This window comes from Coenobita brevimanus, chromosome 93 (assembly GCF_032717465.1).
Source record: "Coenobita brevimanus isolate Jiangsu-jjx chromosome 93, ASM3271746v2, whole genome shotgun sequence".
NCBI classification, from domain to species: Eukaryota; Metazoa; Arthropoda; class Malacostraca; order Decapoda; family Coenobitidae; genus Coenobita; species Coenobita brevimanus.
The window spans coordinates 23,469,451-23,495,191 of record NC_137046.1 but is presented as its reverse complement, the minus strand read 5'-3'; the positions used below and the strand labels follow the sequence as shown (position 1 = coordinate 23,495,191).

The 25,741-nt window shown below is 44.9% G+C and overlaps 1 protein-coding gene across 1 annotated transcript in view; it reads left to right on the top strand.

Moving 5' to 3' along the window:
- LOC145412382 (sulfotransferase 1C4-like) overlaps positions 1 to 6,635 on the top strand; it is a 183,207-nt gene extending 176,572 nt beyond the window's left edge. The window contains exon 8 of the mRNA XM_080282271.1: positions 6,314 to 6,635. Within this exon, the coding sequence (XP_080138397.1) occupies positions 6,314 to 6,414 (101 nt within the window). The 3' untranslated portion in view covers positions 6,415 to 6,635. The remainder of the gene's footprint in view (positions 1 to 6,313) is intronic.
- Positions 6,636 to 25,741: the final 19,106 nt, after the last annotated feature.

Here is a 25,741-nt window from a genome sequence, read left to right as displayed (position 1 = left end):
TCACAATTGCATAAGAACCGAGATATTAATACCTAAAAACTTACCTCTATTCGCCTGAGCATCATGTGGGTGTGTTCGTATATCCATTTACACCCGACTTTCTGGGCATGTGCTCCTTCCCACTTTTTTTTTTTTTTTTTTCTTTTTCTAGTTTCAGCCAGTTATAGGGGACTTGATTATATTAGCCAATGAAATTGAACCGCGCCCCTACGAAGGCTAATGCGAGGGGATTCAAAATCAGTTTGAAAATGGCCACTGCTGAGGATGGGTGTGTGGCATTTGGACCCTGAGGACCTTACGATAAATATTCAGACGATCGTGCATTGTGGCGTGACGTAAAGGAGTGGTCCAAACGTCCAGAAATTAAAACAGAGTACACTGAGCCGTACTTTGCTCGGTACCTGTTTCTCAAGAACCACCGTACACACACGCTACGTCACTTCTTCAGTGCTGCCGCTGCCTTGTACCAACCTTACTCAGAATAAGGTAACAGTGTGATGTTAGGTTAGGTTAAGTTAATGTAGCTTGTTAAGTGTGATGTTAGGTTAGGTTAATGTAGCTTGTTAATGTGATGTTAGGTTAGTGTTGCTTGGGCAACAGTTTTCCCTGGTGTGTTTTGCTGTTTTGGATTATTTTACCTTCAGTTTTGTCGGATTTGCTACATTCATGGGGGAAAGGGGGAAATTGGCATAAGGAAGCATTTCCGACAAAAATAATTGTCAAAATCATTCAAAACACCTCAGAAAAAATTGTTACCCAAGAATAGGGGTGCATTGTGTAGGCCTACTTGTAAGATTTTACAGAGTTCGCTGCACGTGTCGTCTAATCATTTATTGCCCCATCAGGTCCGAGGTTAGGCTACTTAGTCCTGACCATTAATGTGACAGTGAACAGTTGCTTGGTCATGAGCAATAAATCCCAACCAGCCTTCTGATGTGTTACCTTGTGGACTACAATCGGCGGCAATACCTAAGCCCATTGGACCACCTTGTCGTTCATTTGGTTATGCGGCTGCAACACAGAGTAGCAAATGATCAGGGCTCCAATAAACCATTTGTCTTTTCATTTGGCGTAAAGTTATCTGAGGATAACATTGTCAAGTGAGTGGATAGTGGGGGCTCCCTCCTACAGAGTCCTTTCATCCTGGTGTTTCATTCTAAGATGGAGGGTTTTACTTGAACTCAAACAGTTCTGAGCGTTTTAAATGACTTGTAAATTATGCATTTTGTGTGTGTGTGTGTGTGTGTGTGTGTGTTCTTACCTTACCTAATTGTTCTTACCTAATTGTATCTTTACAGGAATGAGTCTAGCTCGTAATGTCCCGTGTCTTAAACCGTATTTATCGTACATATCCTTAAATTTGTGAATTGTTTTGGCACACACTATTTCATTCGGTACTGCATTCCATTGATCAATTACTCTGTTTGGGAAACTGAATTTCCTTACGTCTTTATCACCTCTCTTCTTATGCAGTTTTTGCAGTGTCCTCTTGCTGATGCTTCTCCATATGTTAAGTAATCATTTATGACTATTTTCTCCTTCCCTGATATGCACTTATATAGCATTATCATGTCACCTCTTTTCCTTCTCTCCTGTAGTGTTGGTAGATTCAGTTTATTTAGTCTTTCTTCGTAGCTTAGGTCCCTTAAGCTTGGTATCCATCTTGTAGCGGCCCTTTGAACTTTTTCAATCTTATCTATGTGCTTTTTGAGATGAGGACTCCAGACTGCTGATGCATATTCCAGGGTTGGTCTAATGAATGATGTTATTATCCTTCTTAGCATGTCTTCATTTATGTATGTGAATGCTATTCTCATATTTGCAAGCAGTGTATACATGTTCAGTACCTTCTCACTGATGTGGTCAGCCGGAGATAGTCTGTTATTGATAATCACACCTAGGTCTTTCTCTCTTTCTGATGTGTATAGGGTTTTATTTCCTAACTTATAATCCCAATCAGGTCGTTTTCCACTTTTACCAAACTTGATTACATGACACTTGTCCACATTGAATTCCATTTGCCATGTACTACTCCATTCATGAAGTTTATTTAATTCTTCTTGTAGCTCTTTACAAGAGTCTGTGTTAGTAATTCTCCTTTGTATTTTTGCATCATCTGCAAACATATTCAGATAGCTCTCATTTCCAGTGTTACTGTTTATATCATTTATATACACTAAAAACATGATTGGTGCCAGCACTGAACCCTGTGGTACTCCACTAGTCACTTCTTTCCATGATGAGTAGTTTCCTCTTAGTACTGTTCTCATTTCTCTTTTTATGAGAAAGTCTTGCATCCAACAAAACAGTTTGCCTCGAATTCCTCCTTGATGGTACAGTTTCCATAAAAGTCTTTGGTGTGGTACTGTGTCAAAAGCTTTCTTGAAATCTAAATAGATACTGTCCACCCATCCTTCCCTTTCCTGTATTGTGTTTGTTACTCTGTCATAGTAGCTCAGCAGATTAGTAACACATGATTTTCCTTTTCTGAAACCAAACTGTCTTTCTGTTATCATACTGTGTTCTTCTAGATGATTTACCCAAGCTTTTCTTATAAGCTTTTCTAATACCTTGCTTACAACACTGGTCAGTGATACTGGTCGGTAGTTGAGTGGATTTTGTCTATTTCCTTTCTTGAATAAGGGGACAATATTTGCTTTTTTCCAAATATCAGGTAGTTTACCTTGACTCAAGGATTTCTTGAAAATTAAAAATAATGGTTTACTTAACTCCTTTGCACATTCTCGTAGTACCCAACATGAAATTTCATCAGGACCACTTGCTTTTCCTCTGTCTAATCTACTTAACTCCTCCTGTATTACTTTTTCTGCTATTTGTATATCTGGTAGTATGTGTGGACATGCATGTTCCACATAGTCCCTTTCTAATTTTTTTTCTTCTGTAAAAACTAATTGGAAATTCTTATTTAGTGCTTCACAAATATCTTTCTCTTGTGTATAAGTGATTCCCTCGTCCGTAATTGATTGTATTATATCTTTTACTTTGGTTTTGCTTCTGATGTAGCTGTAAAACAGCTTTGGTTGATCACTACTTTTATTTATTATATCCTCCTCAAACTGTTTTTGGGCTTCCCTCCTTATTCTTGAATAATCGTTTCTTGCCTGTTTGTAATTATTATACGCCCTTTCACTATTGTGTCTTCTGTATCTATTCCACAACAAATCTCTTCTTTCTTTTGATTTTTTACATTCTGTATTGAACCATTTCTGTATTTTCTTATCTGCTTCTTTGTGCTGTGGGATGTACTTCTGGACTCCTATTTCATAAAATTCATAGAATTTTTTATATACAGCATTTAAATCTTGTCCTCTAAGCTCATTTTCCCAATCAACATTTAAGAAATACTTCTTTAGGTCTTGATAATATCCCTTTTTATAGTTTAGGCCCTTTTTGTAACTGTCATTGCTGTTTATTATGTCATATGCTATCCTGAAGTTATAATTTAGTACTGCATGATCACTTTTGCCGAGTGGAGGGTGATATATTAAACTGTCAATATCAATTTCTTGCCTAGTAAATATTAGATCTAGCACTGAAGGTACATCAAGTCCTCTTTTTCTGGTGGTTTCCCTCACATGTTGCGTTAGGAAAAACTCTTGCACGAGATCCAGGAGCTTTTGGTCCCAACAGCTTTCTTGGCTAATTATATCTAGAGGATTCCAATTTATATTTGTATTAAAATCCCCAGTTAGTATAATTCTTTCCGATTTCTCTTCCATTTTATGTAGTAATGATCTTAAACTCTGAATTGTACTCTCTGCCAGGTCCTCATATTCATCTCTTTCCCATGTGTTTGATCTGGGTGGCATGTATAAATTGGCTACAATTACTTTACCTTCAGATGTGTTGATCTCTACTGCAATCAGTTCTACTTGTGATGGTATATCTAGGTTTATTTCATTGACTTTTAGATTTTTCTTTGTTAATATTACAATTCCTCCTCCTTTTTTTAAATTTCTGTCTCTTCTCTATATATTGTATTCCTCTAAGTTTAGTATGTCATTGGATATCCTTGGTGTTAATTTTGTTTCAGTTAGGCATATTATTTGTGGTTCATTTTCTCTGACATAATCATTCATCTCTAGTAATTTAGATACCATTCCATCCACATTTGAGTACATCAACTTTATCATCTTGTTTATATACTTGTCATGACATGGTTCTACTACCTTCCTCCTTTTTATTCCATCCTGTTTGTACCACTTTCGTACCTGCAATGCTATTATTTTGTAAAAAAAAAAAAAAAAATCTTCTCCTCTTCTGAGCTTCCCTCATTTTTTGTTTTTGCTTCCTCCCTTTTCTCTTTCAGTAATTCCAGTTCCTCTTGTGTTAGGCATCTTTTTATCCATACATTTTTGAACTCCTCTTTTTCCATAAGATTCTTTGCATTTTTTAGTATCTCTTCCACAGTGTTAACACTCTGGAAAGTCACCTTTAGAGGTCTTGTCTTGCTTTTCTCGTATTTCCCTAACCTTTTGTGTTCCTCTATGTCTTTACTACAGATTTCCTCTGATACTTCTTTCAGTAAGCTCATTACATTTGCCATCTCCTTTTTGTCTCTTGTGATCTTGTTTTTTACTTCTTCCTCTTCTATACCAGTGATTATTATAGATTTGTTTATATTTACTGAATCTCTGACTAACTTTGGATTGTTTTGGATTATTCTTTTCACTTCCTTTTTAATGTTTTTTTCCTCCACCCTTGTTTCTAAGTCTTTCTTTACTTTCACTATTTAAGCATACGTGGTTTCCACATCATTTTTGTAGCTTTGCACAGCTTCATTCACCTGTGTTATCTTCTCCTCAATATCACTGCTCTGGTCTATAAGACTGCTTACTTGCCTAATTGTCTCGTGATTGACTACTGTACTTGCCATTTCACTCATTTTCTTCCTAAGTGTACTCAATTCCACTGTTAGTTCACTGATGGTTGTGTCTTTCTTGTTGGCCTCCCTTCCTAGTTTTTCTATTTCTTCCTTTTGCAAGTGCATCTGCTTCTTTATTTCATCAATTTCATTTTTGAAAGCCATTTCTAGTTTGTGTACACGTTCAACCGGTCTATTGTGAGTCTCCACTTCAACCAGTTCTTGGCAGAAATCATCATTTTGCTTTTTACCTTTATCTCTTTTCTTTTCCAAATTTGCTTTACTAAAGTATGTATCCATTTTGCAATACTAAAAGTACAGAGTATGTACTTACAATCCCCGTGTTGCTGTAGTCTAAACAAACCTCAGCTGACTCAGCGCATTCTTTCGTCTTGGTTCTCTTTCCTGTTTGAACAAGTCTTGATTAACTTATTATTTTTTTTCCTTTTAATAATGAAAAATCATTTAGTCTAACCTGGTACAGAGCTTGACTCATACAAAGATACTAATTTAGGTAATGCCACTGGCCGTGTTGGTTCGGTACGGAGCGCCGATGTCGCACGTCTGCCTCGATTGACTCCCTCTGTGTGTGTGTGTGTGTGTGTGTGTGTGTGATTCCTAGAAAAATAGAGACACACTGCATGAGACGAACAGGAAAGTTGACGTTAACTCTAGTCATGGTCCCCTCCACCAAAAAAATATATACGGTACAAACACCGCCTCTTCCCTGACACACACACACACACACACACACACACACACACACACACACACACACACACACACACACACACACACATTTACTACTTCTCCTTGACCTAGGAATGATTTTGTGGTAAAACGACACTTTGGTTGATTCACTGCACACCAGAAGTCTCGTAAACCCAACACTAAAACCTCTGATCATATTGCAGAAGTCTTCTGTACTCCATCATCTCATAACACTCCTACCTCCCCACCACTCCCATAACACCCTACCACTCCCATAACATCCCATCATACCCATAACATTCCACCACACCTCTTGCACCCCACTATATCCCAACAATTCACTCCATCCACAACATCCCAGGTCTGCTCGGCCAGACAGACGAAGGTTATCCAACAGCAACAAAAAAAACACCACCACCACCACCAACAACAACAACCACCCTAACATCACACCTCATACCTAACATCCCACCACATCCCTAACACCCCACCACATCACTAACACCCCACCACATCCCTAACACTCCACAATGCCCACAGCACTCCACCACACCCACAGCACTCCACCACACCCACAGCACCCCACCACATTCTCAGCACCCCTCTACACCCAAAGCACTCTACCACACCCACAGCACCCAACTACACCCATAGAACCCTACTAAACCCCTATAACTAACTGTGACCCGAAACGCACTTGTTTTTCCCCTCCCACAGGACAGAGCAGCGACTGGCAGAACAAGTTCACCCCCGAGCTGGAGGCTTACATGGACGCCTGGGTCAACGAAAAGTTTGACTTTGGCATCCAGTTCAAGTAAACAACAACAACAACACGAGCCATCAGGACTCGGCCCAGCCACAATGCTGCAACTTGAAATATGCAGTCGACTTACAGTTCTGTGTATGAAACAGTTATTACCTTATCTGCCTGTACGGAAACATACTCTCAAGACACCGAAGGCATCATCTTTTTGCTGTTCAGTATATATAACATATTTCTTCAACTTTCTTGCCACCAGGCACAACCAGTTACTTAGATATTCTCATTGGCGTTTGCAAAAATAAAAAATAAATAAATAAATAAATAAATCCTTCGCATTGTTTTCATCCCTTATGTTGCTACATGAGGCTCAGATTGTGGGAGATGAAAAGGTGCAAGGTATAAATGTGTTGGGAGAGTTGAATGCTTCTTTGATCACGATGGAGGAAGTGCAGGAGGCAGTAAAGGTGAGGAAAGCAGGGAAAGTTGCAGGTATAGATGGGTGTGCTGTGGAATGCCTGGAAGGTGGTGGAGCGACTATTGTTGAGTGGTTAGCAAGACTGCTGAATGTGTGTTTGTGTATGGTGCCAACTGACTGAGCAAGTGCTTCTGTGGTTCCGTTGTACAAAGGTAAGGGTGATAAGTATGAATGTTCTAGCTTTAGGGGTATAAGTCTGTTGAGTGTTGTAGGTAAGGTGTATGGTAGTGTTGATTAAGAGAGTTAAGAGAGTGTACTGAGAAAGTGATTGTTGATGAGCAGTGTGGCTTTAGGAGAGGGAGGTGATGCGCGGATCAGGTGTTTGGTGTGTCAGGTGCGTGAAAAGTATTTAGCGAAAGGTAAGGATTTGCTTTGGGCGTTCAAGGATTTTGAGAAAGAGTATAACAGAATTGATAGGGAGGCTTTGTGAACTGTACTGAGATTATATGGACTTGCTGGTAGGTTGTTAAAGGGAGTGAAAAGTTTTTTTATGTAAATAGTAAAGCGCGTTTAAGAGTGGGAAATACTGTGAGTGAGTGGTTTTGAGTGAGAGTGGGGCTGCGGCGGGGACATGCGTTGTTGCCATGGTTGTTTAATATTTATATGGTTGGTGTTGTAAGGGAGGTGAATGCAAGAGTGTTAGGTGGAGGTTTGAGTCTGGTGAATGCTGATAACAGAGAGTGGAATCTGAATCAGCTGCAGTTTGCAGATGATACTGCTTTGGTGGCTGATTCTGCGGAGAGTTGAGACAGTCGGTAGAGGAGTTTGGAAGGGTGTGTGCAAGGAGGAAATTGAGAGTAAGAGTAAAGTGATGAAGTGTACGAGGCGTGTAGGAGGATGAATATAGTTTTGAATGGCGAGTTGCTTGAGGACGTAGAGTGTTTTAAGTATTTAGGGTCTCATGTTGCTGTGGATGGAAGAATAGATGTAGGAGTGAAATTTAGAATGAATGAAGTAGGAAAGGTGCTGGGAGGAATGAAAAAAATGTTTAGATGTGGTTCGCTTAGAATGGATGTAAAGGGAAGGCTGTATGAGGGTGTAGTGATACCGACTGCGTTATATGGGGCCAAAACATGGAATATGGGTGTAGCAGAGAGGAAAAGTGTGAATGTAATGGAGATGAGGTGTCTGAGAAGTATGTGTGGAGTGAAACGTATGGATTGAGTGAGAAATGATGAAGTGTGAAGGAGAACTGTAGTTATATGGGAAATGGCTGATAGAGTTGAGCAGAGTGTGTTGCGATGGTTTGGGCATATGGAGAGAATGGATGAAGAGCATCTGGTGAAAAAGATAACTGAATCGGATGTGAGAGGTGTAAGGCTGAGAGGAAGGCCACGAATAGGATGGATGGACAGTGTGAAGAGAGCATTAGATGCGAGAGGGATGTCTGTTGAGCAAGAAAGAGTGGCTGCGCATGATAGGAATGACTGGAGAGAAATTGTGAATGAATAAATGGTGCCATAACCCTGAGGGGATATTCTCCCGTATTTGGTCTGATCAGCTGATCAGGTCAGGTTCGGGTAAGGGGATGGGTCCATTATGATGTGGCAGGGGTAAACCAGCTCTGCTGTTGGGCCCTGCTGCAGATGTCGCTGATTACACTGCATAACTGACCCTCGTGCGGTAAGGTGCGGTGAGGGTCTGTCCCTTCTACCCTTGGGGATAGGATACGAATAAATGTGTGTGTTTGGATGAGTAAATTGGGAGCAAGTCGTCCTGTCTTGGCTACCTCCCTTTCTTTGGGGGAAGCTGCCTAGGTATATAGATAGATAGATGTTGCTGCTTCCCTGGCACTTTCCTTTTTGGTGGCTATGCAACATCATCACGTACTGTATGCGCAGGATGTAACTGGTACCAGTGAGCAAAAGCCTCGCTGAAAATGAACAGCAGTTTACACCTATTTTGTTATAATAACAATGTCTGAGTCTATGGGCTCTCATGTTTGCTATCTTATTCAGTATGTGTGATAATTCTGAAGTAAAATAGATAAATATATACATCTATGATGCCTGTATTCTTTTTTTTTTCTTAACCTGATACTATTACTGATGCTACTGATGGTTCTTTTATACTTGATGAATGGCACAGAACATTGTGTGATTAGGAATGTACAGATTCAAGGTACATTCTCCCAGAAAACATCCTCTATTGGAAGGTTTGACACCATGTGGTTCTGGTAATATTGTACTGTTACGTCCCCGTCCCACACTGCCACAGGCTCCAACAGCAGCAGATCAGTATAAGAAGGACGTTGCCCAGTGAGTTTTCTTCCTATGGTCAGCCTTTTGGTGTACAGCACACAAGATCAGCTCAGGCATTGTAAACAAACACTGTCTACTAAAGTTCACTGTATTTTCCAGAGAATTACACATAATGCTTGCCAACTTCACTTCACCATTTTCACAAGCAATGAAGATATATAAACTGCAACAACACTTCACTGTTTGCCAACAACACCAGTATTATCATAAGTACCGAATATATAAACTGCGCTGACACTGAACTACACTCAAACTGAACTGAAACCTGACTAAGCCTGCTCTTGTCTCGTCCCCATCCTTATAAAAGCTTCCTATATTCTAGAGTGTTCTACATTTTAGGAGAAGCAACAGTTGCCAACTCGGAGATATCCTAAATATGCCAGAGTTTTCTTACATTATATAACACTCTAAATTCTTTAGCATACAAACCTACAATAAATTACATACTTTTAACAATCACATAAATAAAACATTATAGAAATATAGAGCACAAAAATTAATGTACAACTTACAAAATAACTACATTCACAAACAGCAAGCTAACTGGCAACTCTGACTCGTAACGGAAGTACGGAACTACGAGAAACATCGGGAAAAGTCGGGAATACTCTAGCACTACCTAACTTGCAAATCCCGCTTCTCAGCAGTAAGTTCCATACTAACCAACGAGCACATAAACTCGGACGTGTCCAAAGTAAATACAAGTTTGTTGAATAACCTCAGGCCTAAACAATTCAAAAACCTCCGTCACAGGTGTATGATTGATCTGCATGTATCAGGTCATACCTATCTTTACACTGCATGATGTAAAAGACACTTTTATCATGTTTCGGTAACCATGATTTCTCCATCTGAATTGGTTGCTCAACTCCCTGATGATGATTTGTTTCACTGGATCAGGAGGAAAGAGGTGAATCGTCATGGCTGATTTATAATTCACAGTAGGCTCTTACCACGACGAAACGTATTATAACTTCTGCTTGCCGCCACACACTGATTTATATTTTGAGATGATATGTTAATTTTCATATTATTATCTACTGTACATCACACTATATCGTCTAGCTTCGTTGATCCATACTTCTCTATTTCCATCACTGATACATTATTAATACTGATTACTATAGTACAATATAATTGAAACGGATTAAATATATACTGACAACGTTATTTTCCGAAGTGCTAAGTAAGCAGATGATTTATTTATATTGGTCAATGACTATCTATCTATCTATATTTACAGTACCCCTCTCTCTCTCTCTCTCTCTACGAGTATATTAGGCAGGGGTCAGTGGTGGCAGCGCTAAGCACGCGCATTTCTTTTTCACCAAGTTCATCACTGTGATGTATATCCATGACTCACTATTGACTTGCATTTCAGCTGGACAGAGTCCGTTTGACCCGGATCACTTAACAAGGCCAGCCAGCTTTATACCTGTGTTACAGTTTCATTAATATCCTTGCCATTATATCAGTTATTAAAGGTACTGTCTATACCTGCATCATTGTTTCATATTCCTTTTGCCAGTCAGTTACAAACTTTTATGTTATCTGTTTCCTGACTCAATCCTTCCCCAACTTACTCTCTCTCTCTCTCTCTCTCTCTCTCTCTCTCTCTTGAAAGTTATAGGCAAAAAATCAGTATTTTCAGCATTTAAACCTTCTGGCCATCCTTCTGGCAACGCAGACACCACTCGAACATCATTAATAGTGCTTACCGTCATTTTTAAATAGCATGTAAAATTTTTCTAACCATGCATGGCACATAAATCTAACTTATCAAAGAAAGGTATGACATACTAAGAAATGAATTTAACAAATCACGCTTCAAAGACTGCTATGTTTTACATAATTTAGCACTCTCATACTTCTGTGATGGAATACGAAATAAATGGATAAAATAAAATGTCATGTTCTCTTAACACATTCAAGATTAATTATTGTAAACTGATGCACTATTTCACTGACTGCAGATGCATCCCTTGTGTAGGCTATATACCTGTACCACTGAACGACAAGAGTATAAGCGACATTATCGATTTTTGTACTACTGCTACCTACAAATAATAATAATAACAGAGTGGGAAAGGAGATCCGGATGATAATAATAATAATCATCATCATCATCATCATCATCATTCATTCATTCACTCATCATCCAATACTAAGTCGCCCATGAGGAGCGTAGGAGCCCGGGGCCATGCAAGTTGGTCCTGACATTTAAGATGAGAGTGACCAGCCTTCCTCATCCCTGAGTGGCAATACATGAGCAATAAACCCCAACCATCCCTTGGATATAAACCTTCACCGGCTCAATCCGATTGGAGCGCCGTCATTACCCACTAAACCACCAGGCGCCAAAATTTGGTTATATGGTTACCACCCAGCGTAGTAAATGGTTTCATGGTGTACAGGAAACCATTTGGTTTGTCACTCAGTGTAGAGTCACCCACAGGCAGAAGGAAGAGGAAAGAATGAAGGAAAGAAAGACAGAAGAGGGAGTGTAAAGTTACCCGTAGGCAGAGGGACGAGGAAAGAATAAATGAAAGACATAAGAGGATGGAAGGAAAGAAGGATGGAGGATTGGAAAGGGCAGACATCCGAGAGCAGTACTACATCGAATGAGTGGATGGTGAGCGCCCCACGAACCACATTTCATAATAATAAAAATAGTTGTGCAGTTTCTTCCTGTGCATTCAAACATGGAAACTGCAGACCCAGTCCTGTGATATGCATGCCGATTTCGTTGAAATCCATGTGTTCACTTTCCCCTGTTTCTGATAATATTCAGTTTGGTAAGGGGGACTGACCCCCCAAAAAAATCACTGGGAGGGTCACGCTCCCCAAATATCGCATTACAGACGAAAGTTCATTGTACAGCATGTACTAAGATATTAAAGCCATACCTGGAATCCTTTCACAATTTCTTTGAATTTTTCAATAGGTGAGGAGGGCTGAACTTCCTAAAAATCATGGTTGGAAGACTGTATATAGTGAATACGAACTCACCTGGGAAGTTTTATGCAATCTTTCTCCTGTTTCTGACTTCTTTTTTTTTTTTTTTTTTTTTTTTTTTGTTAGAGGGCCAATTCCCAACAATCATGGGGGAGGGCGTCATCCTCGCTAAATACCGATGTGCAGTTTCTTCTTGTTCATCCAGAGAAAACGTGAAAACTGCATACCTAATCCTGCGATGTGCAAGCTGCTTTTGATGAAATTCGTGTGCTCACTTCCTCCTACTTCTGATTGTGTATAATTTTTGGGAGGGGTCTGACCCCTCCAAAAATCGTTGGGGGTTCACGCTCTCCAAATATCACATCATGGATTAAAGTTCATTGTACAACATGAACTAAGACATCAAAGCATTTCCGGCTTCCTTTCACTATTTCTGACAACTTTTAATCAGGTGAAGGGGGCTGACCCTCTTAAAAGTCGTGATTGGCATTTGCCTCGGAGGGCATGACACTGGTGATGGCCTGTAGCCGCGCCAGTAGGCAGAAGACGGCCTGTAGCCACCCTTCGCCTACACGTCTCCCTCCATACAGGGCTTCGACAATGGCCTGTAGCCACGCCCAACAGTCAAGCGATGGCCTGTAGCCATGCTTCGTCTGCAGTCCTGTCAGGAAGTCGGGCCCCGGTGATGGCCGGTAGCCATACCAACAGGGAAGGGACGGCCTGTAGCTGCCCTCTGTCTGTTGCCCAAGGGACCTCGGCAACGGCTGGTAGCCGTGCCAGGGAGGGACGTCACCAAAGTCCCTCGCCCCCTGTGACTTCGCAATGTGAGGGCGACCTGCAATCAGCCCTGCCTGCCGGCGGGGGTGCAGGTTGTATCTCTGTCCACCAGGACCGAGGCAACCTCCAGGAGGAGGACTTCCACCCCAAAGTCTGGTCGAGAGGCCAGGTGTTATCCCCAGGGTTGTTCTCCATCCAGTTGTCTCCCGAGGAGGACCCCCACCTGAAGGACTCCTGTCGGGAGCAACGCCGCAGCCCCACTCTGACAGTGGCGCAGCAGGAAGGAGACCACGACTAACAGACCCTCGAGGGTGCCTCCAGGACCCCGGGGCGAGACCTCTCCCCTCCCCGATGAAGGCGACGCCCTTCCCCCACCAGGTGCCTGTGGGAGCGCCTCCAGAACCTATTTAGCCCCAGCCCTGAGGGCCAGACCCCAGCCCCCAGGCCGGGCAGTGAGGGGCCCTTCACCACGCCCAACCATAGCCCTCGACGAGAGATGATGCCCCTGCGATTGTCCAATGGCTGCGGGACGAAGGGACTCCTGAAGAGACTCCACCTATGCCAGGCCGACAACTGTGAGTCCCCAGGCCCTCCCCCTTCCCTTTTCCGCGACCAGTGATTGTGATACATAGTCCCCACAGACAGAAAGTGAGAGGCAAAGGCTGTGCAGTGCGGATAAGCAGTGAATTCCAGTGCCAGTGATAAAGACGCTTGTGGCAGTGCATACCCACCTTGTGCAAACTGAGGGGCAAAACTCAGTGTTATAATAATAACTCTTAAATTCCACCTTGTGTAAATCGTGAGGCAAAACTCTGTGTCATAATAGTAACTCCTGTGACAGTGCATATCCACCTCGTGTAAACCTAGAGGTAAAATCCAGTGACAATATATATATATATATATATATATATATATATATATATATATATATATGTCTGCACTCATAGAAACAGAGTCCGTGTCAGAATAAGGACTCTTGAACTATCCCGTGCACAGTAAAACCTATGTTTTACCCTCTCACTGTGAAATGAGCCTCACATACAAGGACTGTGAAACTGTGTATTACCTATTTACCCAGACTGAGCCCATTGTCTATCTTGTATCCTGCGTGATACACGAAACCCATCTCCCAGCCTGTGTATTAACCTTGTATAGCATATCATGTGAATTATCTTCCCATTCTGTAGCAGAGAATTTGCTAATATACGTGTAAGGTTGTTGCCCCGTGTTTTTATGCCCTGTTCCTTTCATACTGTGTCTAAGCTCTGGTCTAGAATGGGAATCCATCTATACTCTAGGCATTCTTAGGGTGGGAAGCCGGCCTAAAAATGCCTAGCATAACACTGGTGGATAGCGGTGGTTCTTGACTCGGGCATACACAGAGAGGAGCAAACAGGGAAATAGGCAAAACAGCAACAAAAGCCGCACTTACAATTTTTTTTTTTTATGTGTCCGACTCTGGGCATAGGCTTCACAGCCTGCTCTCAAGGCCCAGCAGTCCTCCTACATACCATACACCTCTACATGTCACCACTTCGGCATTAACACCCACCGTCCATATTGAATACATGCTAGGGCTGTCTCATACAGGACTGGTGTATTGGTATTAACGGGGGTTTTTCGACACGTCGGCGGGTCTTCTGGTACATCAGTAAAGCCTGTTTTAATGAAATTCAAATCCTTAAACTGTTCCCTGCTCCAGCAGGGATTTGAACCTGGGTCCGTTAAAACGGCAGGCCACCTCTCTACCGATTGAGCCACGCCTCCCAGAACAGTATGACATCCACACATATCAATCAATAGTTATGCCGCTGCTGGATGTTGGTTTTGAAGACAATAGGCAGAAAATAGCTATCACGTTACCACTCCTGGGCAAGGCAGTGGCCAACATTGCACCCAAAGTTGTCCCTGAGCTAACATGGGCGAACTTCACAAAGTTAGTAATTCAAGCCATCACACCCTCGCTGGGAAGGGTAGTGGCATTGCCATAACTGGATAGTTTAACTTACGATGGAAGCCTGGATGACACTCTTATCCAGGCTAGGCAGCTCGTCACCGCCGCGTACCCGGAAGCAGATGCAGAAACCCGGGAACAGCTTATGTTTAACACACTCCTCATGATCCCCCCCCAGTTTCATCAAAGAACATTTTATAATACATGACCCAACGGAAGACCTGGATAAAGATATCCAAGTAATGAGACGCCTTCTAGCCATCCTCTCCACTCCTCAACACATTGGCGCAATTAATCAATTCCCCACGAATATCATCGCTATTAACCTGTGGGAATTTGCTGTTTGCAGCCACGGATGCCCTATTCATGGCATCCGTGAGCAGCAAAAAGCTGCCTGGTGTGGGAAAATGATCCAAGGGCGCCTACAAGCCTCCCCACCATGCGATGAAGATGCCGAGGAGGGAAACAGAGCTCGACGAAAAAGGCGCAGAGCTCGGCACAGGTGACCCACACCTCCCCATACTGATGGATGCTATCTCACAAAAACATTGTCCCCCACTCTACAACTATATCTTCTGTCTTACCTTCCCCTATTACTAACCTTCCCAACTCCCCTACTCCTAACCTTCCTCCTTCCCCACACATCACTTTCTCCGCTACCATCGCCTCCTCCCGTCCTGTCCTCACTCAACACAAAGGCTGCCTCCCCCTTAACATGCCCCCAGCACCCATACCTTATCCTCCCCTAACCTACTTTCTAAAACCATCTCCTCCTGTCTACCACCTCCCACCTGCCACCCCTCACTCTCAGCCCACCTCCCATCCCGTCGACACCTCCACCCCAGACTGTGGCGGGATCAGCCCCGCTAGCATCACCAAGAAGGGTTGGCCTGTCTTTTCCACCCGGAGGGCTATGGCCTAGGGCCTGTCCTTTGGAGGTCGAGACGTCCTTTTCGCCCTCCGCCCACCTGGACCAGGGCCTGCCCTCCCTGCGACCGTGTCCAGGCCTCTCTCCTTGGTCTCCATTTGCTGTGGGGCTGGGAGAGTCTCACGGCCCAATTCCACCAAGGGCAAGGGGGTTGAGGGCAGCGGCGGTGCGTTTTTCCACCTGCAGTTCTTCGTCGGCGCCTTCCACTTGGCGCCGCGCCTCCGTCCACCTCTACACGTCCTGCCCTGCCCTCCACGACCATCAGCTGTGCCTGCCTGCCCCTCTCACGGCCCTTCCCTACCTCTGCTGCCTTGCCCTGCCTGCCGGTGTTGGCCCAGCTATGCTCTCAATTGGAGGGCTCTTTTTCTGCTTTTTTCCCCGACAGGCTCTCTTGTTTGCCTGTTCCCCACCAGGCTGTGGGGAAAATATTACAACCAATGTCACCCCTCACCACTCACCTCACACGCCCCCTCCCGGCCACGCCACACCCATTCTCACACCCAGCACACTTCATCACCACTCACCTTCCCCGCCAACACAACTAGGCCTAACTCAAACACCTGCTCTATCACACCCTTCTCCTCACTCTCTCCCACTTCCCTTTCCTTGGTCACCTTCCCTACCCCACCCTCAACCTCACCATCCCCACGGACCCCCAACTCATCCCCAGTAACCTCACCGGACGTCTCACCGCCCCGCCCGCCACCACATCACCACTGCAGGACCAGCCACACAACCAAGAGATTCCCCACCCAACCATGGCCACTGCACTGCATCTCTGACGCCACACACCACCCGCCACGCCCTGCAGTTCAGCTCCCGCCACTCCACCACCGCCACCAATACAACCACCCGACCTGGGGGCCCCAAATCCACCCCCAACCACTCCACCACGTTTCCAGCACTGCGCACCACCTGCCACCACCCCCATACCCACACCATCCCCTTGCCCCATGCCCACTGCCAACCCCACACCACGAGCACAGCCCCCTGCCACCATCTATGGCACCCCATCACCAAACATCAGGACAACACCACAAGGCCGTACTTCCCCCTCACCACCGCCTCCTTCACTGTCCACACCTCACGCCACCTCACCTCCCGTCTCATTGCCACCGCAACTCCCTTCCCCCAGCCAACCCCTCCCATCAGATACACCACCTCCACAGTTGCCAGCATTCAGCTGAGAACCTCAGGAGAGCGTCCAACTACAGCCATGAGAATATGGTGCACCACCTGGGCACCAACCCTCAGAAGGAAACACCACATCCGCGGACCTCGTCGTCTCTTCCAGCTCCTCCACACGGCCTCTGAGCCCTCCACCCTCTTCCTCACCTGCACCCCTCACCTCGACAAAAACCTGGCAATGACCCAGTGGAACACCCTCCTGCAACACCTAACACTGCCCATAACACCAACACCACAACAACCTACTTACCTCCAGCCACGGGGACGTTACTTTTTCCCCAGAGACGGTGGTGAAATACTGGCCATAGCAACTGAGGACACCACAACACCCCCAGGAGAAGACTATGGAGGGGTATATGTGCACGTGCAACATCTGTACAATATGGACTAAATCCCACTGGACCGCGCGCCCCTATCCCTCAGAGTGCGCCCGGCGCGACCACCCCAGTCTAAGTGCACTACCTTTTGGCTAAGCTAGCCCTTGCCAGGATCGGGGTGGAGCTGAAAATACACCTCCAAGCAGCACCACAGCGACGACAGGTAGCCGCACAAATCAAGAGATGGCCTGTAGCTGCTCTAACAACAATGAGACGGCCTGTAGCAGCTCCAATAATAAGGCAACAGCCTGTAGCTGTACCCTTGTGATGGCCGGTAGCCGCACACAAAAAAGGCAACGGCCTGTAGCCGCTCCCTTGTGACAGCCGGTAGCTTCACACAAAAAAGGCAACGGCCTGTAGCCATGTCCCCCAAAAAGGAGATGGCCTGTAGCCACTCCAGGTCCTGCTGAACCCCCCTGCAGAACCTGTGATGGCCTGAAGCCACATGTGGGGAGAGAATGGTATGCCTCCTCTCATTCTGCAGTTGCCTCGGAGGGCACGACACCGGTGACGGCCTGTGGCCACTCCTCACCTACACATCGCCCTCCATCTGGGACTTTGGCAACAGCCTGTAGCCGCCCCCGCGGTCAAGCGATGACCTGTAGCCATGCTTCATCTGCAGTCCTGTCAGGAAGTTGGGTCCTGGTGACACCCAGTAGCTGCACCGACAGGGAAGGGATGGCCTGTAGCTGCCCTCTGTCTGTTGTTGAAGGGACCTTGGAGATGGCCAGCAGCCATGCCAGGGAGGGACACCACCAAAGTCCCTCGCTCCCTGTGACTTCACAATCAGCCCTGCCTGCAGGCGGGGGTGCAGGTCACATCTCTGTCCACCAGGACTGAGGCAACCTCCAGGAGGAGGACTTCCACCCCGAGGACTGGTGGACAGGCCCGGTATTATCCCCGGGGTTGTTCTCCATCCAGTCGGCCCCCGACTCTTGTCGGGAGCGATGCCGCAGCCTCACCCTGACGGCAGCACAACAGGAAGGAGACCGCAGCTGACAGACCCTCGAGGGCACCCCCAGGACCCCGGGGCGAGACCTCTCCCCTCCCCGACGAAGGTGACGCCCTTCCCCCACCAGGCACCTGTGGAAGTACCTCCAGAACCTGTTTGGCCCCAGCCCTGAGGGCCAGACCCCAGTCCCCAGCCCGACAGTGAGGAGCCCTTCATCATGCCCAACCATAGCCCTTGATGAGAGATGACGTCTCTGTCAATTGTCCCGTGGCCGCGGGATGAAGGGACTCCTGGAGGGACTCCACCTACTCCATGCCAACAACTGTGAGTCCCCAGGCCCTCCCCCTTCCACTTGCCCTGACCAGTGATTGTGATACATAGTTGCCACAGACAGAAAGTGAGAGGCAAAGGCTGTGCAGTGGAGATAAGCAGTGAATTCCAGTGCCAGTGATAAAGTCGCTTGTGACAGTGCATACCCACCATGTGCGAATCGAGAGGCAAAACTCATTGTCATAATAATAACTCTTGTAATAGTGCATATCCACCTCATGTAAACCGAGAGGTAAAATCCAGTGACAATATAAATATATATTTTACATTCATAGAAACAGAGTCAGTGTCAGAATAAGGACTCTTGAACTATCCCGTGCACAGTAAAATCTATGTTTTACCTTCTCACTATGAAACGAGCCTCACATACAAGGACTGTGAAACTGGGTATTACCTATTTACCCAGACTGAGCCCATTGTCTATCTTGTATCCTGCGTGATACACGAAACCCATCTCCCAGCCTGTGTATTAACCTTGTATAGCATATCATGTGAACTGTCTTCCCGTTCTACAGCAGCGAATTTGTTAATATACGTGTAAGGTTATTGCCCTGTGTTCCTCTCATACTGCGTCTAAGCTCCGGTCTAGAGAGGGAACCCAAGCTATACCCTAAGTATTCTTAGGGCGGGAAGCCGGCCTATAAACGCGTAGCATAACATATATATATATATATATATATATATATATATATATATATATATATATATATATATATATATATATATATATATATATATATATATATATATATATATATATATATATATATATATATATATATATATATATATATATATATATATATATATATATATATATATATATATATATATATATATATATATAGATATATATATATATATATATCTATATATTGATATATGTATAGATATATCTACGCATATTTCATCTCTCATCTCATCAGCCGTTTGAGTGTCCACTGCAGGACCGGCCTATCCCGACCGAAGTGGGGACGATACAGCCAATGTATCTCTTCCAAATGGCTTAGGCTGTTTGGTAGAGATCTTATGTAAGGTGAGAATTGCTTGTAAGTGTAACTGCAGTGTTGGAGTGGCTTTGGATGTGTGTTTAGTCTGTGAACCAAGTGTAATCGGCCTGCACAAGCTGACTGGGTGCAAGCATACTTTAAGGTATGCAATACTGGTTCAACCACAGCATCCCTGATGTCTGCCAAAGCAGTATGTGGCCAAAAGAACGCTCCCAAAGTTTATCACCCTGGTGGGGCGCGAACCCTCGTTCTTCAGTGTACGAAAACGCACACATTACCACTATACCACAGAGGCTCCATATATATATATATATATATATATATATATATATATATATATATATATATATATATATATATCCAAACCCCTCAATCCCGTTTGGGGTGGCCACAAACAAATTGCCTCCAAGTTGCTCTGTTCCCCGCCATTTCACTGCCCTGCTCCCAACTCACACTCCCCTCTCTCATATACCTCTCCACCCCATCCCTCCATCTCATCCTCGGCCTCCCCCTCCCTCTTCCCCCCTCCACCTCACTCACATACACTCTCTTCGTCAGTCTTTCACCCTCCATCCTCTCCACATAGCCAAACCACCTCAGTGTGTTCCTCATAACGCTTCCTATCACATCCACATCCACACCACAACGCTCCTTTATATCCTCATTTGTCAGCCTGTCTCTCCATGTGACTCCAGGAGAGAAGTGAAGTCTCATATGGAAGATGAATCCCAGCGATGGGATGAACATCTTGGAACATTTCGGCAATACTCTAGCCATCATCATTCTAAAAAAAAATGATAGATTTACCAGAGAGTAAAAACTAATGATATTTAGATTTCTCAATCAAGTGAACATACAAGAAAATTCATAATAAGAAAATTATGGAAAGGATGTGCCTTACCATTTAACATACAGGTCAGCATTCAGGTAATATGTATTATTAAAATGTGGTCAACTGTTAAAAACTTAACAGCCCAACATGGATGAAAAAGTAAATATTAAGCTTTTAGAAAATGCAGAGAAGTGAGGTGGAGTCACAGACATCCAAGGTTGGCTTGTGGAGGTGGGTGAGGAGAGTCTCTGTTAGTCTTCTTAACCCGCCCCGTCCCGTCGACGTATGGGTACGTTGCAAAGATTTGCATTTGCCAGTCCCGGCGACGTACCGGTACGTTGTGCAATTGCAAAGTGCATAATTTCGACAATTTTCAAATTTCGCGCATGATTTTCGGTACGTATCCTCACATGACCTTCCCCTAGGCCACCAGGCGGGGACACTTGGCGACCCCAGGTGACCCGCGCTAACCCGCGGCTCGTCCACTCACCTGGTAGCAATGGTCCTGCTCAAACATGGCTATGAGAGGTCTCTCAGAGGACGAAATTCAAGCCGCCCTGGACGCCTTTACAGGCGACAGTGATTCCCCACTGGATAACGAGGTTGTTGATAAAGATTATGTGCAGCCAGAGGAGGAGGAAACCACCCGCAGTGATGAAGAAGTCCCGTCCCCCAGGAAGTGGCAGTACATGACTTACCGTGCTGCTAGAGAGGGGCAGCTGGCCAAGAAACCATGTGCAACATCCTCTGCCCAGCCCCAACGTGATGTGGAACCTGAATTCGATGACAAGGATGAGGACGAGGATGAGGACGGAGTCGTGGGTCGTGCTGCCACGTGGTATGGACGTGAGGTAATAACTCATCGTGGCCCCAAGCGCACACCACGTCAGACGAGCAGGTATGGGCCTAGTATTTTGTTTGGGGAGTTAGGAAGTGCCGTGGAGGGAGTGGGGAGTGAAAGGGAAAGTGCAAGGAGGAGTATGGAAAGTGAGAGTGGCGTGAGTGAGTCATTGCTCTCCCTAGGTAGTGTGAGGCGGCGTGGTGTATCACGTGGGCGAGTGCGGGTGTGTTCTGTGTCACGAATCAAATTCGCGACATTTCCCTTTTGTGAGAAGCCACGAACTATTAGTGGAAAATGCACTGTTTATCGTTCAGTTAACCGCTCATTCGGACGGAAGCTTTGTCAAATCAATTTTTCAGTGTCATACGTTATCGTCTTTGCGTGAGACATTAGCGCTTCCGCTGAGCGATTTGTTTTGGGCGCGTTTCGCTCACTCGACCGTTAAAAAATGCGGCCTACTGCTCCCCCTTTGTTCCCACGACTTGGTCAGTCCAGTTGTTGCTTTGACGGAGAGAGGTCCTGTGCTCCAGAAGTGTGAGAGGAGAGGTCAGCTAGCACCCAAGCTCCACAAGATCACAGTCTCCAGTGCTCCCACCTTGGTGATACAAAGCATTCATCGACTATAGTATTTCCTTCTTGTATTTCCCTAGTCTTAAGAGTTTAATTAAGGTGTTTTTTTTTCTAGGCGTAAGTATTTAGCTTTTGTGTGAGTGAGTGAGTGCGATCTCATTAATTTGATTTGAATTGTAACGTTAAATTTATTTTGTAATCAATAAATTTAACAGTTCTTTTTCTTGAGCTTAATGTAAAGTAAACTCTTGTTTCATTTCTCCAAATTAAGCTTATTTTCCATATAGCTCCTAGCTTGCATAGACGTTTTGCTATTCATAACTGGTACTTAGATCAGTCTTGCTGTATTAACTTAAAATCCGTTGTGCCACCTAGGAGTTAAGCATCAGCAAGAACCTGATATTATTATTAGTATTAGTTATTTATTGTCAGGGGTGAAGTAACTTTCTCCAGAGGCTAACAGTACTAATTCAGCATTTGTGAGTAATTAGTCTCTGCTGTGTACTGTTGAGAAAGTTTATAAATTCTCGTTCTGAGAGAATCGTGCGAAGCAGGCCAGCGTAAAGTAATCGTTGCTTGATGTAGCAAGACAATCATTGTCCCTGCTCTTTAATATCAATTAAATAACATTTAAGCATTTATTTTAAAAACCCAGTGATATTATAAAATCCCCGTGACAATTGGCGACCTCATTCCAGGATATTAACTCCTACCTCTAAAGCTATTCACGAGATAGTGCTCACTCGTTCATATTTAGGAATTTATCATTAAAGTTTATAGGCACAAGCTTACTGGTGTTTACAGTTAATTTACCAAGTGAATTTTTGCTTTATTAATCAATAGAGTTTATTCTTGGTAACGCCAGACGATTTTATTCGCTCCTGGGTAGCCGCCGTACCCATTGCGTTAATTATTGAGTCTTCCCAGTCATTTGCATTTTTGCTTTATTCTTTCCCAGTTAACTAGATAAGACTGGTCACCACTAGCTTGTGTCTGTACTCTTTACTTGTGTCTTTAGCATTCGTTTGCGAAGCAATCAGTACTCAGTTTCGGTTTGCTTAGTAAATTAGCGTCATGGCTACCACCATATTTTTACAGGAAGCCAAAGATATAGGTCTTACAGACTCAACCGAAATTAAAGAGTACATACTCTCACGGCATAATATGGACCAGCAGCGCGAGAATGATGCCCGTGAAGAGCGTAAGATTCAGCGCGAATACGAGCGAGAACAGCGCGAATACGAGCTTGAACAGCGCGAATACGAGCGTGAACAACGAGACGGAGAACGAGAACACGAACGTGCCGAGCGAGAAGCACGCGAAAAACATGAACTTGAAGTGCTGAAGCTCAAGCGAGATTCCTTGGCTTCAGACACATCTGGTGCAGTTGGTCCAAGCTCCACGAGCGTTTCCCCTGCACATGTCCTGGCGACCCCACACATCAAGCTTCTTTCATACAAGGAAAGCGAGCGAATCGAGCCGTACATAGCTCGTTTTGAGGACATGGCAGACATGTATCAACTGGATGAGGCAGCTAAGCGGCTTCAGTTTCTTAGCCTATTTGAGGGCCCTGCCCTCAATATTCTCCACAGAATTCGTGGAGACAATCTCACATATGAGATGATGAAAGCTGCACTCATTAAGGCGTATGGTCTCACAGTAGACGACGCCAAAGTTCAGTTCATGCGAGCTCGTCTCCAAGACAAGGAGACAGCTGTTCAGTTCCTTGATCGTCTCACAGCTTACTTAAATGAGTGGATGGAGAAAGATGAAACTCCTTCCATGCGTGAGGGGATAATTGACCTTATGCTGCGTACACAGCTAGAGAGGTCGTGGCCTGCTGAGCTCATAGCACAGCTTAAGATCTGCCAGGTGAAAGATGCCAGCCAAATGGCAGAAAAGGCTGACGCATTCTTTACTGCATACGGGTATCAAACTCGTAGGCAAAACACCTGGAACAGAAAACCTGATAAATCTGGGAAACTGTCTCAGATTGAACCCCACCAACAAGGCCATTCTCAGAATAATGGCCAAGGTCCAAAATCGCAGTGGAAGGACCAGGGGCAAAACACTCAGAAACCTGAGTGGAAGAGGTACAACAAGTACCCTAACCAGCAGCAGTATCAGCCACGCAACCGACTGTCGGGACAAACTTTTTCACCACCAGCTCAAAAGAGGCAGGAAGCGAACACAGCCTTCATTCCTCAGCAGCAGCACGGTGGTCACGTCCCTACCAGTATGGGTACTTCCCCACAGTTCGCTAGTCCCACAGTGACAGTGAACCCCCCTCCACAGATGGCCAATGTTCCATCTTCCCAATATAATCCTCAAGGCACAATGTTTGCCGCATCAGTTCAGCAGCCTCATGAGTGGCTAGCTGCTTCCTCCACAGGCCCTCCCACAGGTGACAGTACCTTCCTTGTTCAGCCAGGGTTTGTGGGAGACATTCCTGTGAAGGTCCTGAGAGACAATGGTTCCTCAGGTTGCTCTGTCAAGCAGAGCCTAGTTCGGCCTGAGCAGTATACAGGTCGACAGATCCATGCAAACCTTATTGATGGATCAGTGAGATTGTTCCCTGAGGCATGTATCCAGGTGGCATCTCCATTTTATACTGGTACGACACTTGCAGTTGTCATGCCAGAACCTTTATTTGACCTCATCATTGGAAATATTAATGGAGTCAAGAATAGTTGCTCCGATGATGACGCTACTCAGACTTCGGCTGCTGTGGTAACACGAGCCATGACTGAGGCTCCAGACTGTGTCACCCCAGTGATCATTGAATCGCCGCAAGATCTGATGTGTAGTCAACTTGTTGTGCATGAACAACATTCTGACCCGACACTTGCTGCCGTGCGGAACAAACAAAAGGGTCGAGTGATAAAGTATTCACGGGGAGGTTGAGCCAAGTTCCTTCGCAAACAAGGACGGCTCTAACGTGAGTCACGAACACCCGAGGGCGAGGTTCGACTGCAGTTTGTCGTTCCCGCCAAGTACCGCCTAGCAGTGTTACAATGGGGTCATCGTTCAGTCTCAGGAGGTCACATGGGCAAAAGGAAGACCCAGGGCCGTATCCGAGCTGACTTTTTCTGGCCAGGGATGGGACGAGACATAGATAGTTTTGTCCGTTCCTGCAGTGTGTGCCAAAGTATCACCACTAATCAGGGACATGCCCTTCCTGTGCCATTTGTAACCACACCTGTAATCTCTGAGACAGTTGAGAGACAGGGTAGTGGTGAAGTGGGTGCAGACCTGACGTCTCACTTGTTGGCCCCACAGGACACATTATGTCCAGGGCCTGTACATACATATTATGTACCGTAGGTTAAGGGGGAAGTGAGAACTCCTCAGAGGCGACTTGAGGCTATGGAAGACCCGAGTTTGCACAAGGATTCTCAGCTCTCCGGTACTAATATAAGTACTGTAGGTTAAGGGGGAAGTGAGAACTCCACAGGCTATGGAAGACCCGAGTTTGCACAAGGATTCTCAGCTTCCCGATATTAATATAAGTACTGTAGGTTAAGGCACAGGTTGAGGACCCGTGTGCAGTTCGAGGCTATGGAAGTCCCGAGTTTGCACAAGGATTCTCAACTTGCTGACCATGATCGTGTGCTATAATTAATGGCGACCTCGAATGTACGTCGTAGCACTGACTGCTAGGCAGAGAGAGTAATTGTAACATAATAAAATTTTGTCTCATTGACACTTTTGATGCTCCACCTCAATTGATTTTGCAAGTACAGCAATGGGTGTAGCAGTTTTGCTGTGCGGGCCAGCCGATCGTCTGCCGCACGCTGCCGCCTCTTCTCCTCTGCCTTCATCGTCACCATATTATTATTTAATGTGTCATTTTACACGTAGGTACAGTTACACTACAACTGTCACACCTACACCGTGTATTACATACACCACGCTACACAACAATTAGTTGT